This window comes from Rhinatrema bivittatum, chromosome 9, assembly GCF_901001135.1.
Source record: "Rhinatrema bivittatum chromosome 9, aRhiBiv1.1, whole genome shotgun sequence".
Classification (NCBI taxonomy): domain Eukaryota; kingdom Metazoa; phylum Chordata; class Amphibia; order Gymnophiona; family Rhinatrematidae; genus Rhinatrema; species Rhinatrema bivittatum.
The window spans coordinates 120376539-120392867 of record NC_042623.1 but is presented as its reverse complement, the minus strand read 5'-3'; the positions used below and the strand labels follow the sequence as shown (position 1 = coordinate 120392867).

The window sequence follows — 16329 nt, the reverse complement described above, 5'->3', positions numbered from 1 at the left end:
ACTCTTAGATGACAATTTTCACTAGCTCCTCTGTAAAGCAACCAAAGCAAGGAGAAATTTGGAAGAACGCTTGAATTGAAGCAGCACTGCTAATTCTCCAGCTTTAGAGCCCTGCTCCAGAAGAACCTACAGCAGTTTCACAGCTAGAAAATAACATTTTTGTTGCCAAAGACTCTAAGAAGAAGGTGTATAGCTGCAATACAAGGAAAAAAAAAAAGAAATAATAAAATACTTTAATACTTTACCATGACAGTGCCCTGGGGCTGGATTGCTAATGGCTGCCCTACTGCAACAACTTGCTGATGAGACTCACTTGATGGGCTTATCATCTGTACATTCTGTCCTTGTATAGAATACGCTACACAAATACAAATCATTATATATAAAGTTAGCATACTCAGACATACTATTACATGCCACAGACAAATTGCATTTTGTAATCTCATTTCAAACACACAGCTCTACAAGTGAACAAAAACTGTCATAGTATGACAGTTATGATATATGAAAGGCAAAAGATAATTTTTTTCCATTTACAAACACTTTGGAGAGCTCCAGAATCCTGGCCGATCCACAATACTCTGGGTGGCTTCTGAAGGTATGTGATTAGTTTCTCTACACACACACGACATTCTTAATTCTGTTTACAAGTCCATGCATATGGACAATATAGAACCTAGCATCTTTATGATCCATTATATTTAAGATCCTTTATTAATGGTATGATAAGCTTGACACAAGGTGTAAGCTCCTTATCTCCTCCTTGGCTGTTCATGTCTATATTTGAGAGGAGAGGTTATATGTTTTATTATGCATTGTGATGTCATCTTGATTGCTTTATTAGATTGTGCTTTTTGGGAACCTCTACTACTAATTTCCATCTACCAACTTTTTTTTCCTGTTTTATTACTTGGATCCTTAATGAATAGATAATTAGGATATTAGCATAGCAGCTTGTTTACTTTCCTCCTTTGTGATGTAAGAAAGGACTCAAACATAATAAAAAGTATATTTATTCTCCTTTCATATTCACTGTGGGCTTCAGTATAGGCTAATGTTTCTATTTTCACTGTTCTTTGTTATTACATAAAGCAACTGAGAAACTTAACAGTATGCTTGATTATGATGGTAGATGTATTATCAGAAGGGAAAGAGGTAATATTGTCTTTGTATAGATAGCTCACTAGTGAGACTCACTAAGTATTGTGTTCAGCTCCAGAGGCCGTACCTTCATAAGGGCATTAAGAGGATAGTAGCGGCTCAAAAAATGACTGCTAAAATGGTACAAGGCCTGTAACACAAATCTAACAGAGGCTTAAGACACTCCAAATGTACTCACCAGAATAAAAAAGGGAAAATGGGGATATCATAGAAACATCCAAATACTGACCGGCTTCAATAAAGTATAGTAAGGTCAAATTTTCCATAGAAAAGGGGTTATGATCTAAAGTTGCAAGGAGGAAGATAGAGAGGAAACTTGAGGTAACACTTTCATACTAAAAGGGTGGTAGACGTGTAGATTAACCAGCTAGCAGAGGTAACGGCAGCAGTTTGGTTGCGTTAATGCGCAGTCTATGAGGAAAAAAGGATTGGATGTTGTGGATATGTTACTGGAAAATGTTTGAATGGTTTAATGGTTTCACTTCCTTGCTAAGCTATGTGTTCCTATGTCATCTCTCCCCATACCTGTTCATTGTAATTTCCACCTGCTGTTATGCTGTAAACTGATATGATGTCGCTACGAATATCGGTATAGAAAAGTTTATAAATAAATAAATAAATAATAGGCTAGAGACGGTGAGGGTTATTAATTTTTTTTTTTTTTTTAATAAGAAGTTACGTTAAATTGATGTAAATCCTTTGAACTTAGGTGAGGGGTAGAGGCTCTGTTAATGAAGGTGTAGGATATTGAAACTGGGGTACTATACATTCCTCCAGCTTTATCAGCAGCAACAAGATTGCAGTTTTTTGATGGACTGGCAAGTTTATTAAGTCATAAGAGAAACATTATTTTAGTGGGAGATTTAAATATTCAGGTAGATAATGATAATTCACCAGTAGCAGCCCAATTTTTAGATTTGATGAAGGCATTAGAAATGAAGCAAATGATACATAGTCCTTCTCATTCATCGTGGGGGGGGGGGGGGCACACAATAGATTTATTACTATGTTCAGAGGAAATGTGATGAAGCAAACAGTAATAGACTTATGCAGATTGTAGTTTCCAGTCGGATCATACTGCAGTTATAGGGAAGTTTCAAGTGAAAAGTGGGAGAACAAGTTTTAACAAGAGGGAGAAAAAAAATTCACTCCAAAGTAGAGCTTGCTAAATTTAAACAAGAATGGAAGAAAGAAGGGAGCAATAAGGATTACTATAGTTTGAATGTTGATGAGTTAACAAGTGGTTGGTTTGAATCTTTGAAGGAGATTTATGATAAGGCAGCACCTGAAATAGTGAATCCAGTAAAATGGAAATTCCCTTGGTATTGTTCAGAGCCAAGTGCAATGTAAAAAGACATATGTTGATCAGAGAGGAAAAGGAGGAAATATGTTGATGAGGATAAGAGAGTTTATAAGATGAAGCTTGATGAATATAAGAAAGAGTTTATCAAGATAAGGAAGAGTTTTTATTTTAAGAAGATTAATAAATCAATTAACCAGCCACGAGAATTGTTTATGATGGTTAAGTCTATGTCAGGGAAATCTAAATATAATCATACGGAGGAGGTAGTTTGTAATGCTTTGGCAGATTATTTTGAACAGAAGATCTTATTAATTCAACAAAGTTTTCCATAGGTTGATGCTCAGGGGTTAGAGGGAAGTATAGGGGAGTTAGGTGTGAGTGAGTGGCCAGAGTTTAGGCTGATGAAAGATGAGGAAGTGGGGCGGATTATTAATAAATTGAAAACAACATGTTCTCCAATGGATCCAGTGCCATTTTGGATTGTAACTGAATTGTCGATGAAAATGTGTGGTATTATCCTCCAGATTGTTAACAAAGCTTTAACTGAAGGTATATTTCTGGGGCCTTTAAAGGAAGCAGTGGTTTGTCACATTATGAAAGATATATCAGTTTCACAGTTAAGAGATGTCTAACCTTCGCCTAATTTCAAATTTACCTATCATGAAGATTTTGAAAAAATGAATTGCTTTGAAATTAGACGAATATTTAGAGGATAATAAGATTTTAGATGACTACTAACTGGGGTTTCATAAATATGGTGGGATGGAATTTCTATTGGTGTTTGTACTTGATTTTCTATATGGCGAAATGGTTAGAGGAAACAATATTATTAGGACAGTTGGATATATCAACAGCATATACTTGGTGAAAGAAAAATGAAACCTATCTGGTTCTCAAAGGAGGTGGCTGACAAAATAAAGGCTAAAAGAACAGCGTTCAAGAAATATAAAAGATCCCAAAAGGAGGAACATAAAGAAGAATATCTGGTAGAACTGAGGGAGACGAAGAAATTAATCAAGATGGCAAAAAGTCAAGCGGAAGAGAGGATTGCCAAAGAGGTAAAGAGTGGTAACAAAACATTTTTCAGATACATCAGTGAAAAGAGAAAAGTTCAAAATGGTATAGTGAAATTGAAAGGTGGAAAGGATCAATGTGTGGAGAGAGACGAAGAAATGGCAGAAATATTAAATGAATACTTCAGTTCTGTGTTCACTAAAGAGGACCCTGGAGAAGGACCGACACTAGTTAACAAGAAACTGGAGGGGAATGGAGTAGATGTAACTCCATTTACAGTAGAAAATGTATGGGAAGAGCTGGTGAAACTGAAAGTGGACAAAGCCATAGGGCCTGATGAAGTTCATCCCAGAATACTGAAGGAGCTCAGAGATGTGCTGGCGGGTCCGCTGTGTGACCTATTCAATAGATCCCTAGAAACGGGAGTGGTGCCGAATGATTGGAGGAGAGCGGTGGTGGTCCCGCTTCACAAGAGTGGGAACAGAGAAGAGGCTGGTAACTACAGACCGGTTAGCCTCACTTCGGTGGTGGGAAAAGTAATGGAGTCACTGTTGAAAGAGAGAATAGTGAACTATCTACAGTCGGGAGAATTGCTGGACCAGAGGCAGCATGGATTCACCATTGGAAGATCCTGTCAGACAAATCTGAATGACTTTTTTGACTGGGTAACCAAGGAATTGGATCGAGGAAGAGCACTCGATGTCATCTACTTGGATTTCAGCAAAGCTTTTGACACTGTCCCGCACAGGAGACTGGTGAATAAATGAGAAGCTTAGGAGTGAGTGCCGAGGTGGTGGCCTGGATTGCAAACTGGTTGACGGACAGAAGACAATGTGTGATGGTAAATGGAACTCTCTCTGAAGAGAGAGCGGTTTTAAGCGGTGTACCGCAGGGATCGGTGTTGGGACCGGTCCTTTTCAATATCTTTGTGAGCGACATTGCGGAAGGGATAGAAGGTAAGGTATGTCTTTTTGCGGATGACACTAAGATCTGCAACAGAGTGGACACGCCGGAAGGAGTGGAGAGAATGAGACGGGATTTAAGGAAGATGGAAGAGTGGTCGAAGACATGGCAGCTGACATTCAATGCCAAGAAGTGCAAAGTCATGCATATGGGGAGTGGAAATCCGAATGAACTGTATTCGATGGGGGGAGAAAGGCTGATGTACACGGAGCAGGAGAGAGACCTTGGGGTGATGGTGTCTAATGATCTGAAGTCGGTGAAACAATGTGACAAGGCGATAGCTAAAGCCAGAAGAATGCTGGGCTGCATAGAGAGAGGAATATCGAGTAAGAAAAGGGAAGTGATTATCCCCTTGTACAGGTCCTTGGTGAGACCTCACCTGGAGTATTGTGTTCAGTTCTGGAGACCGTATCTCCGAAGAGACAGAGACAAGATGGAGGCGGTCCAGAGAAGGGCGACCAAAAAGGTGGAAGGTCTTCATCAAATGACTTATGAGGAGAGATTGAAGAATCTAAATATGTACACCCTGGAGGAGCAGAGTGATTATCCCCTTGTACAGGTCCTGGTGAGACCTCACCTGGAGTATTGTGTTCAGTTCTGGAGACCGTATCTCCGAAGAGACAGAGACAAGATGGAGGCGGTCCAGAGAAGGGCGACCAAAAAGGTGGAAGGTCTTCATCAAATGACTTATGAGGAGAGATTGAAGAATCTAAATATGTACACCCTGGAGGAAAGGAGGAGCAGAGGTGGGTGATATGATACAGACTTTCAGATACTTGAAAGGTTTTAATGATCCAAAGACAACGACAAACCTTTTCCGTAGGAAAAAAATCAGCAGAACCAGGGGTCACGATTTGAAGCTCCAGGGAGGAAGATTCAGAAACCAATGTCAGGAAGTATTTCTTCACGGAGAGGGTGGTGGATGCCTGGAATGCCCTTCCGAAGGAAGTGGTGAAGACCAGAACTGTGAAGGACTTCAAAGGGGCGTGGGATAAACACTGTGGATCCATAAAATCAAGAGGCCGTCAATAAAGAGTGGGTGGCTCGCCAGAATGACGGCTACTGCCTGGAGATAATACCCTTATTCAATAAACATACACATGGTTACTGTGACTCCAACATCGCTTTAAGCTACAACAGCAAGAGGAAATGTGGAAAAAAGGATTCGCACTCACAAAGTGGGGAGTAGCTGGCTTGTTACGGCGGTTACTACCCCAAACCAAATAAGCCTGATACTTCACTTTCAATGCATATCCTGCTTCAACGGCAGGGGAGAAGAAAAACTGATACTTCACGCATATCCAGCATAGCTCTCTGCTTCAACGGCAGGGGAGAAGAAAACAACCAATAAGGGCTGAATACACAGTCTGGGTAAAACCAATAAGCATGGGTGTAGCTTGCTTATTGCGGCGGTTACTTCCCCTACTACCCATAACTAATCAAGCTTGATATTTCACTTGGTTGCAGCTCCATCACTGCTCTCTACATTAATGGTGGGGGTGGAAGGGAAATAGAACCAAAGAGCTAAGAGAAACAGATAAGTATGAGAAAAAAAAATGTGAAGCTTGCTGGGCAGACTGGATGGGCCGTTTGGTCTTCTTCTGCCGTCATTTCTATGTTTCTATATGTTTCTATGAATCATAAGTTATTATTGAACCAATTGCAAGGGATAGGGATTTCTGACAATATTAACATGTTTACATTCTTTTTGTCTACCAGAATTCAAACTATAAGGATAGGAGACAGGGTTTCTTCAAGGCGAGTGATAAAATCAGAGGTGCTGCAAGGGTCTTCCTCATCTTCCTTTTTGTCTAATATTTATTTGAGCCCTATTGGTAAACTTTTGCAGAAGTTAGGTGTGAGATATTTTATATATGTGGATGATTTGCAATTTTGTTTATTATACAGTTCAGATGAAGAGCTCCCTGAGGAAAAGTTTGAAGAGAGTTTAATAGAGATACAAAAGTGGTTATGATTCGGAGATTAGTATTTATTTATTTATTTAATGTTTCTTTTATACCGATGACCGTTCGCACATCGCATCGGTTTACAGTGAACAAAAACCATTGGGCAGAGCCCTTACATATAACAGATAACATAGTGAACTAGGCAACATATAAATAATTTTTGGGAGGAGCCCTTACATAAAACACACATCAATGATTAGATGCTATGGTATATGCTATGGGATTGAACTATAACAATAACTATATACAGATTAGTGCACAGTACAAAATCGGCAGGCATAAAGGCATTCATACCAGTAGTGAATGTTAAAAAAAAAAAAATCTGTGGTCTTAAAAGTAAGCAGAAATTATAGTAAGGATGAACAAGAACTTTATATTGCAGAAGTAACCATACCAACAGTAGATGAGGCCTGTAATTTAGGGGTGGCTCTGGAATCAAGGTTAACTATGACGCCACAAATACAGAAGTTAGCTAAAACTGTGTTTGAGGTTACATTTGGTCTGACAGTTGAAGCCTTTTTTGTCTTTAGCCAATTTCAGAATGGTGGAACAGTCTTTAGTAAAACATAGAATTAACTATTGCAATGCTATGTTTGTGGGGTCACCACCACAGTTGGTGAATCGCTGTTGTGAATGGAGCAACAGAGGGACCTTGGGGTGATAGTGTCTAGTGATCTGAAGATGGCAAAGCAATGTGAAAAGGCGATAGCTAAAGCCAGAAGAATGCTGGGCTGCATAGAGAAAGGAATAACCAGTAATAAAAAAGGAGGTAATAATTCCCTTGTACAGGCCCTTGGTGAGGCCTCACCTGGAATACTGTGTTCAGTTCTAGCAGAATGATGTTGGATACGTTCCGCAGGAACTAATATTTGCTACAGTGTGACATGTGACAACAGCCCAGCAGGCATTTTTTCAAATCCTGCCGATTGAATTGCCCCTGAGGCAGCTCTACGAGCGAAACTCGGCCAGAGTCGGGCACATAATAAAGGGCTTCGTGTGATCATCCGATTCCTATTGTTTTCTCTCAAATGGGACAGACAGGATGGAGGCAGTCCAGAGAAGGGCGACAAAAATGGTGGGGGGATCTCCATCAAATGATGTACGAGGAGAGGTTGAAGGACTTACATATGTATACCCTGGAGGAGAGGAGATGCAGGGGAGATATGATACAGACCTTCAGATACCTGATAGGTCTTAATGATGCACAATCAACAAACCTTCTCCGTTGGAAAGAAATTAGTAGAACTAGGGGTCATGAAATGAAACTCCAGGGAGGAAGACTCGGAACCAACATCAGGAAATATTTCTTCATGGATAGGGTGGTGGATGCCTGGAATGCCCTTCCAGAAGAAGTGGTGAAGTCAAAAATAGTGAAAGATTTGAAAATGGGCATGGGATAAACTTTGTGGATCCCTAGGGACTAAAGGATGGAAATGAAGAGGGAAGTGCATGGGGGTGACTAGCTGCGTGGCAGTTGTTACCCTTAACCAATAGGCCTTCAAAGCTATTGATACAACTCCAATATTGTTCTCTGCTCCAATATTACTCTTTGCTTTAACAGTAAGGGAAAAAAAAAGGGGGGGGAGGGAATTGGACTCAGACAGCAACCAACGAGAACACTAAATTTTAAGGGAAAACAAGTGGGACTGGGGGTAATTTACTGATGCGACTGTTACTACCCTTAACCAATAAGCCTGATACTTCTGTTGCTATCACAAGCTTGCTGGGCAGATTGGATGGAATGTTTAGACCCTTTTTGCTGTCATTTCTATGTTTCTATGTTAATAAGGTACTATAATTGGTTATGAATGGTGCAGCAAGAGTTATTATGGGAACCTGCCCCCATGAGCATATAACTCCAAACCTACACCAATTACAGTGGTTGCCAGTGAATGATAAGATTTTAATATGTTGGCACTGTTGTTTAAGACTTTGCATACTGAAGATTATTCATTGTCTAAATTAGTTCAACCTTATGATAATACCCGAATGTTATGTTCACTGGAATAAAATCTTTTAAAGGAACTGAATTTTAAGAATTATAAATATCAGCAAACACGAAATAGAGCCTTTTCTATTAAAGGTCCTACGTTGTGGAATAAAATTTCTAATGATTTGAAGAAAATGGAAAAGTTGAAATATTTTAGGAAATTTAAAAAAATGATTTTTTAAAAACAAGCTTATGGGATATAATATGAAAAATGTTTAAAAACTGTAAAATGTTTGTGGTATGATAAATGTTTATGTATGTTTCTGTACCGTAAGCCACATAGATCAATAAAGTCAGATATTACTGATTATAAATGTAATAAATAATTAACCAAAACCCTGATAGAATTCAAGCATGTCCAGAAAATGGACCTCAGAGTGATTAAATCTAAGGCTTATATTTTTAGATGTTTATAAATTGTGAATTTAGGTGTTTATTTTTCAGCCAATTACTTCTTTCAGGATACAAAACATTTGTGTTTTTGCAATGTGTGTAGTACCACTAGCTACCTTTTCCAGCTGAATCACATATAAATCTCCTTAACATAAACATACTGCCATAACAAAATACTCATCTTCCTCCCAGTCACCAGCACTAACATTCACACATCATCAGCTAAAAGCACCTGCCCCTCTCCCTCATACAACCCATCCTTACCACTATCCCTTCCCCATCTGCCTCTCCTCAACTTTCTTCCCAACCCTGACATTATCACTTTCAAAACTCCCACCCTCACTCATTCTGATGCTCACTGCTGGGTATATCTATGTAGTGTAGCTGATGGAAGGAGGAGAAGAATGGAAGACCATCAACTGCTAAAAGCTTTCACAACTGAGGTGTCAGTGCAGACAAAGCATAAAATGCAGGCAAAGGGCTAAGTGAGAGAATATTAGGGGCAGTAGTGTTTTTCGTGTGTTTATCCAATCATCATCTCTCTCTCTTTTTCACTGGGGATGTTTTATGAGTTATAGTTGTCTTTCCTTCTATAGCCAATCAGCAGTATACCTAAAGTATTTGGCACCCAGGATGGCTACTTCCTTTGGCACACCCCCCCCCCCTCCAGATTCATTTCTTCGCCCCTCCCTCCCCCAGATTTCTCCTTCCCTCCTGCCTCACCCCAGTAATCTATGGTTCCCTCTCTCTCTTATACACACTTTCACACACCCTTGCACACAGGTTTCCTCCATTTCTCTCTCACGCACACACCTCTTCACATAGCTTCCTCTCTTATACACAAGCATGCATCCTCACTCCCATACACAGACACACTCTCTCTCACACACACACACACACACACACACACTGTCTCACTTCCTACCCCATTCTCCCATCAGAAGCACAGGAGCAGCTTCCTCCTTCAGCACTTGCGACAGACGGGGACTCTTCATTTTTCTTGAGGCCGCGTGGGGGCTGATGTGTCTCTGCTTCCTGCACTTGTGGTGGTGGGGGGGGGGGGGGCAGAGCTCCACATGCACTCAAACGCCGATGCTGGCTCTTCCTGCAACCCGGGACATTCGCTGATCTTCCTTCTGCTTCGGACCATGACTGCAAGACTTTTCCTTCTTCCTGCCAGCAGGGGTGGGAAGAAGAAAAGGCTATGCAGTTGCTGGCTCCAGATTCGTGGCTTTCTAGGCAGCCGCCCAGTGTTTCCACAAGCTCTGCTTCCACCGCTCACAGCCTGGAGGCCTCCCTCTTCTTCTACTGCGAGCAGGATGGGTTCCGCTCGCAGAAGCCGACCTCTCAGCTGGCACCACCCTCCTGGCTGTCACCCAGGACAGACCACAACTCAACCCCCCCCCCCCCCAGTATGCACTATAGTCAATGGGATTCTACCATCTAGTGAGGTTAAAAGCTTAGGGATCTTCCAGGATTCCCATTTGCATAAAGAAACAAATGTCTAAGCGGTAATGACTTCATTCATATACTATGGCAGACTCGTCAGTTATATCTGCTTGTTAACAACAAAAACTCTGTGTGTGTGTGTCTGGAGGCCCTAACCTGACACTGCCAGTTATAACATTTAAGCAACTGATCACCTTCTTAAGCGTGATGTTTCTGATGCTGTATTAATGACAGATTGTAAAATTAATTTTTTAACCAATAAAGTTTATTTTGATTAAGGGAAAAAAAATCAAACAGTTGTCTTTTTTTGGCTAAGGCTAAAAGTGGAGTAATGGAGCTGAGGACAAACTCTTCTTAATCTTTTATATGTCGGATAGCTTCTCACCTGACCCCAATGAGGACATGAAACTGTTCAGAAACAGAAAGATATCTCTCCTTAAAAAAGTAAATCTCTCCATAAACAAATTTCTTCAGTTTTGTCTTGGCTTTTTAACTCATGTAACCAGAGCAGCAAGACCAAGGTAACACTGACTTATTCTAGTTAATGGTTCACCATTGCTATCAATTTTTATTGACTTAGAAATACAGTGTGAATAAGTACAACCTCATTGATACTTCAGCTCCTCCTGCCAAGGAAAGAAGCATAAGAAAATGTCAATCCCATAGTGAAAGTACTACCACTAATATCTGGTGGTGTGTCCAATACTACTTGTAGAACTTCATTGCCACCGCTTCATTTTCAATCCTTTCTAGCGAAAAACTAATAGAATAATACTTTAGCCTAATTCTTCATTCTCTCTCCCTTCTTCCATGTTGTTCTCTTGTATTGGCCCATCTCCTCAGAGTAAGTTCACAAAATTTGCATTACGCAGGATCTTCTCCTTTTCAGGAAAAAACTATGGCTTTTTACTCAAGCTTTTAGTTGTGTTTCTATGTTTCTACTATAAGATTTTTAGCCTAGTGGTTACCTGACTGCTATTCCATTTTATTTAAGCATATTGGGGTTTTAGTATTGATTGGGAGTTTTAGGAAACAATTATTCGATGCAGCCTCTTTACCACCCTGTGGAGAGAAAATGGGTGAAGGGGCTGTGGGGATATTTGGGGAGTTCATTTCATAATTAATTATGTTAATACAATGCTTTTATGCTAATTTAATTTGATATTGCTTTGCTGTTATGTTAAAGTATTTATTGTTGTTATTATGTTTATAGGTATTTATTGTATTAAGTTTATTATTAACTATAACTGAATCACACAATTGGTTTCCCAATAGAAAGGTGTGTCCCAAATTGAAATAGTATTACAATACACCCACTAAAGGGATTAATGTTTAATTAATTAATTTATATATATGTACCACAGTTTTGTGAATGTTTTAATTACTATATATTTATGCAAATGTACCATTTACTATTGTAATTTATGTACCATTGTTGACCGTATTAGGCATTTTTAGAGATCAGTCTCTAAAAAGATAACATGATACTGTATCACTGTTACCATCACTGGGCGACCAAAATGGTGGGTGGTCTCCATCTAATGACTTCTGAGGAGAGGTTGAAGAACCTGAATATGTATAGCCTGGAGGAGAGGAGGAGCAGGGGTGATATGATACAGACCTTCAGATACTTGAAAGGTTTTACTGATCCATGGTCATCAACAAACCTTTTCCATTGGAAACAATTTAGTAGAACTAGGGGTCACGATTTGAAACTCCAGGGAGGAAGACTTAGAACCAATGTCAGGAAATATTTCTACACTGAGAGGGCGGTGAATGCCTAGAATGCCCTTCCGGAGGAAGTGGTGAAGACTAAAACTGTGAAGGATTTCAAAGGGGCATGGGATAAACACTGTGGATCCCCTAAAAGGCTAGAGGATGGGAATAAATAAAAAAGCTTAACCGGTACGGAGTGGCAATTACTACCCTTACGAGAAACATGGGGGTAACCTGCACGAAGTGCAGTTACTACCTTGGGAAGCTTGCTGGGCAGACTAGATGGACCATTTTGGCCTTTTTCTGCCATCATTACTATGTTACTAAGTTACTATTAATAGTTTCTTTCTCCTTAAGGTTTTGCTTCCAGATGTGAATATTAATTACAGAAATGGAACTTTAAAACTCCATGGGCTGCTAAAGTACCAACACCTACAAGTCGATTTTCAAAGGGAAACTCCCATGGAGTTTCCCTTTGAAAATCTCACGGTGGACCGGTGCCAAAGAAATTTTTTTTCTCCCATACTTTGCAGGTACAAAGAATGCAGGTAAAGAAGGCATGGGAATTTCAAAATAAAATCCCTATATTTACTTTAGTGGGCCTGCCCAAATCCCACTCCCTGTCCCCATGGGAAAAAGTACACATATTAGCCCTAATTGTAAAAGTCCTGCACGTAAAAAATCAGAGATTACGCGTGTGGTCAGGTCCTGCGCACATTTTCAAAAGGGCCAGGCCACATGCGTAAGCCCCAATTTTCACACAAGTGCCGGGCCAGAAGAAAAGGGCGAGCCAGGGATGGCAGGGACAGCGCCATTAGACGCTGACCCAGGGAAGTGCGCACTGGCAGCCGGCCAGCATGCAGAATTTACTTCTGCTCTAGAGGAGTAATAAGTATCAAAACAAAAAATGGTGAGACAGCTAGGGTAGCTTAGGGGGTCAGAGAGGAGCAGAGAAAAGATAGGAAAGGTAGGGTTAGGGTCAACTGGAGCGGACTGGGAGGGAACTGGTCTAGACCCGATCATGTTGCCACGCATATTTTTCAAAATCCCCCCCCCCCCCCCCAGAGGAGGCCATCCACTCACACATGCGGACATGAAAATCCGGCGAATCGCGCACACATGGACACACGCCCGGGGGTACATTTCTGCATGGTGGAAGATAGTTTTCAAAAGTGGATTTTCTATGGCTAAACACTCATTTAACCGCAGAAATCCCTTTGAAAATTGTCCCCCTATAAGTCTACTTAAAAAGAAATCTAGGCACACAATTTAATAAAATTATAGTACCTACAGATTTCCCTCATACATTACTTTCCAATTTTACCACAAATGTTTCAAAAACCAACTACTTTTCACAGTCAGTGGACACAAAGGAATAAGTGACACTTCACTAAGATTTTCACAGAAATCCATATTAGCACAACAGAGTACAACATCTGAACATGACTAAAAATACTTTGAAAGAAACAGAAAGATTCCTTTCAGCTTACCAAAATAGATCTGAATAATTTGGTTTCGTAAACAGATACAGTCATATAGCTAGGAATACTATCACCTCCATTATGTGATTCTTACATTTGTTGGAAAGTGTGGCAGTTGAGCTGTTCAGTACAGTGAGCGCATAGTGCTGTGGTAGGGAGCCTTTGCAAATAGCTGTTATAAAGGCATCTCTCGGCGTCACAAGCCCTAGTCTTCCACAAAGTGATGCCATGATCATTTCTGCTTTTAAAATATTCTCAGTGGCAGCTTCATCTGTGCTGCAATGTACAAGACATCAAGTGTTACTGGGTTAGCATTAAACACACGACCTAAAGCAGCTTTAAGATGTAAAATCTAAGTGTAGAAAAGATATATAATACTAAAGCCAAACCAAACTTTTTCTGAAAAAGGAAATTTGTTTTGAACTATACAGAAGAAATCTCTTAATTTCCATTTTAGGGGAACTATGCAAGTTTCTCTATGGATGTGCCCACAAGAGTTACACGAGTTCCAGCATGGGAATATACCTTGCTGGACATTATTGATGGGTATTGGTGACAAGTCCTGAAACTCACCACTCTATTTCTATCACCATTTTAAAGTCAGAGGTGGTGATTCATCTCTTGAGGTCCCTGTTCCTATCGTTTCAAAGTCAACAGGGTCCACAAATGCTCAGAAACATCATCCAGTGACTGGATCCGAAAAAAATGTAGAGGATTCTCTTGAAAAACAGTAATAGCCTCGAAAAAGAAAAAACATGAAAACAGTTTTCTTTTTAAAAAAAGGATTAAAACGATTGATGCTGCAAGGTTTTTAAACACTACAGTTATTTAGCAGAATATAGCGGGGGAAGAGGATGAGTGTTATTGCTTCCCTTGAAATAGAGAGAAAATGGGAGATCTATGAAGAGCAAATATTATTTCTTTTTAAACTTCTAGGAGTTCCCTCTCCCACCAACAGCATTATCATAAACAATCTGCAGCCAGGGGCATATACTTGAGAACACTGGCTTTCAGAATTTTAAAAACAGTGGTCTTTCTTCTTTTCTCTACTGTGTGCAAATTTGTTGGAACGAGCTGTTTAATGTGAATGATTTAAAGAAAACATTCTGGATTAAACTGGTTGCTGGATGCCTGACACAATAACACTGAAACATCAGCCAATGTCATTTATAAAAAATTTTCCTAAAAAAATATATATATATATATATTTTTTTTTTTTAGAAATGAGCAGATTATAGTTAATTTTTGTTGAACTATTTTTTTGGCATCCACTTACAATGTGCTTATATTAGCTTTCACTGCATTTGGTATTGGTTTCAGCATTGTAGGAAAACTTTACAATTTCCCATCAGAATGTAAATAGTTCCAACAATTATAAAAAAAAAAGAAAGCTGTTGAATGAAGAAATGTAGAGGGACCACAGTGACTCTCCTGTGATGGGTCACTGAGGAATGTTAATTAGAAACCTTGCACTTGCTTTAAAACAGGAAAGGAGAGTCCACCTGCTACTTTTTTGAAGGACAGATTGGTCTGAGAACTGGAAAATATGGAGACTGACTTTGAAGTTTAGATTGTTAGTTTTATTAATAGTGGAATATGCATTTTTTATTCATTACTACTAATTATCCTGTTCCAAATAAATTTGATTTATTTTTTTGCAACCATAAAGGATATTATATTTTTATTGGCTTCACAACCAAATTGTGCATATTTTCTGCACCACATCTGTTGTATTTGATCCTTATTTTGAGATTTTTTTTTAACATGCAAACTGTTTACAAAATATTCATCATCTACCTATAACAAAATCGTGCTAATGAGAGAATTTATGCAACAAATTCAAAATTAAAAAGATCAAAAAATATTAACCAATAAGAATATTGCTAGCACAATTTTGTTATAGGTAGATGATGAATATTTTGTAAACAGTTTGCATGTTAAAAAAATATCTCAAAATAAGGATCAAATACAACAGATGTGGTGCAGAAAATATGCACAATTTGGTTGTGAAGCCAATAAAAATATAATATCCTTTATGGTTGCAAAAAAATAAATCAAATTTATTTGGAACAGGATAATTAGTAGTAATGAATAAAAAATGCATATTCCACTATTAATAAAACTAACAATCTAAACTTCAAGTCAGTCTCCATATTTTCCAGTTCTCAGACCAATTATAAAGCAAAGGCTGACCATGCTCCCTCAGTACAACACAAAATTAGATTTTCTATCTTCTTTTCACTTGTTTAAAAACTAGAGAAAACACCATTTTGTCCAAAACAACAACTTCTAGATTTCAGATTATCTGGTAAAGAAATGTAAACTACATATTTGTTTTTTTAAAAGCTGCACCAGAAATAAGCAAGGTCATTAAATGGATATGTATGTGTGGCAGTGGTGGGAGAGTCTTTTTAACCTCTTGGTTAATGATGCAGTTTGGCAATGCAGTACTGTAGTTCAAAATGTTCCCTTTTAAATTTTGGGCCAGGTTCATCTAAGCCAAGAGAGGACTGGAATAAATCTCTTAGAAGTAGCATGAGTTAGCACCTTCTTTCTCATGCTAGCTTTTTAGAGGTAATCTGTCGAGTCACAGAGTCATGATAGCCAACATCGAATTAGACAAACTTATTGGTAAAGGGCATGCAAGGGGTATTTTTTGATAAGCCAGTTGGTGGTACATGCTGAATAAGAATGCATGCAGTTCTTCTGAAAAAAAACACAAAACAAAAAAAAAAACTCCTCTGATCACGAGTCAAACGTGAAAATTACCACAAGCTAACTAGAGCCAAACCTTAGATGAAGGAATAAGAGGGGGTTGTTGTATTGGTAAACATAGTAGATACAGGGAGGGGGGGCATATAAAAATTGCTGCAGAGCTATTATAAGCTGAGC

The 16329-nt window shown here is 39.1% G+C and overlaps 1 protein-coding gene across 3 annotated transcripts in view; it reads right to left on the bottom strand.

Annotated features, from left to right (window-relative positions):
* The window catches only part of MON2 (MON2 homolog, regulator of endosome-to-Golgi trafficking), a 409599-nt gene that overhangs the window by 244423 nt on the left and 148847 nt on the right, over nt 1–16329 (bottom strand). For all 3 annotated transcript variants that reach the window (XM_029615039.1, XM_029615038.1, XM_029615037.1), the window contains exons 14-15: nt 13532–13713; nt 246–358 (exon numbers count right to left, since the gene is read on the bottom strand). In XM_029615039.1, the coding sequence (XP_029470899.1) occupies nt 246–358; nt 13532–13713 (295 nt within the window). The remainder of the gene's footprint in view (nt 1–245; nt 359–13531; nt 13714–16329) is intronic.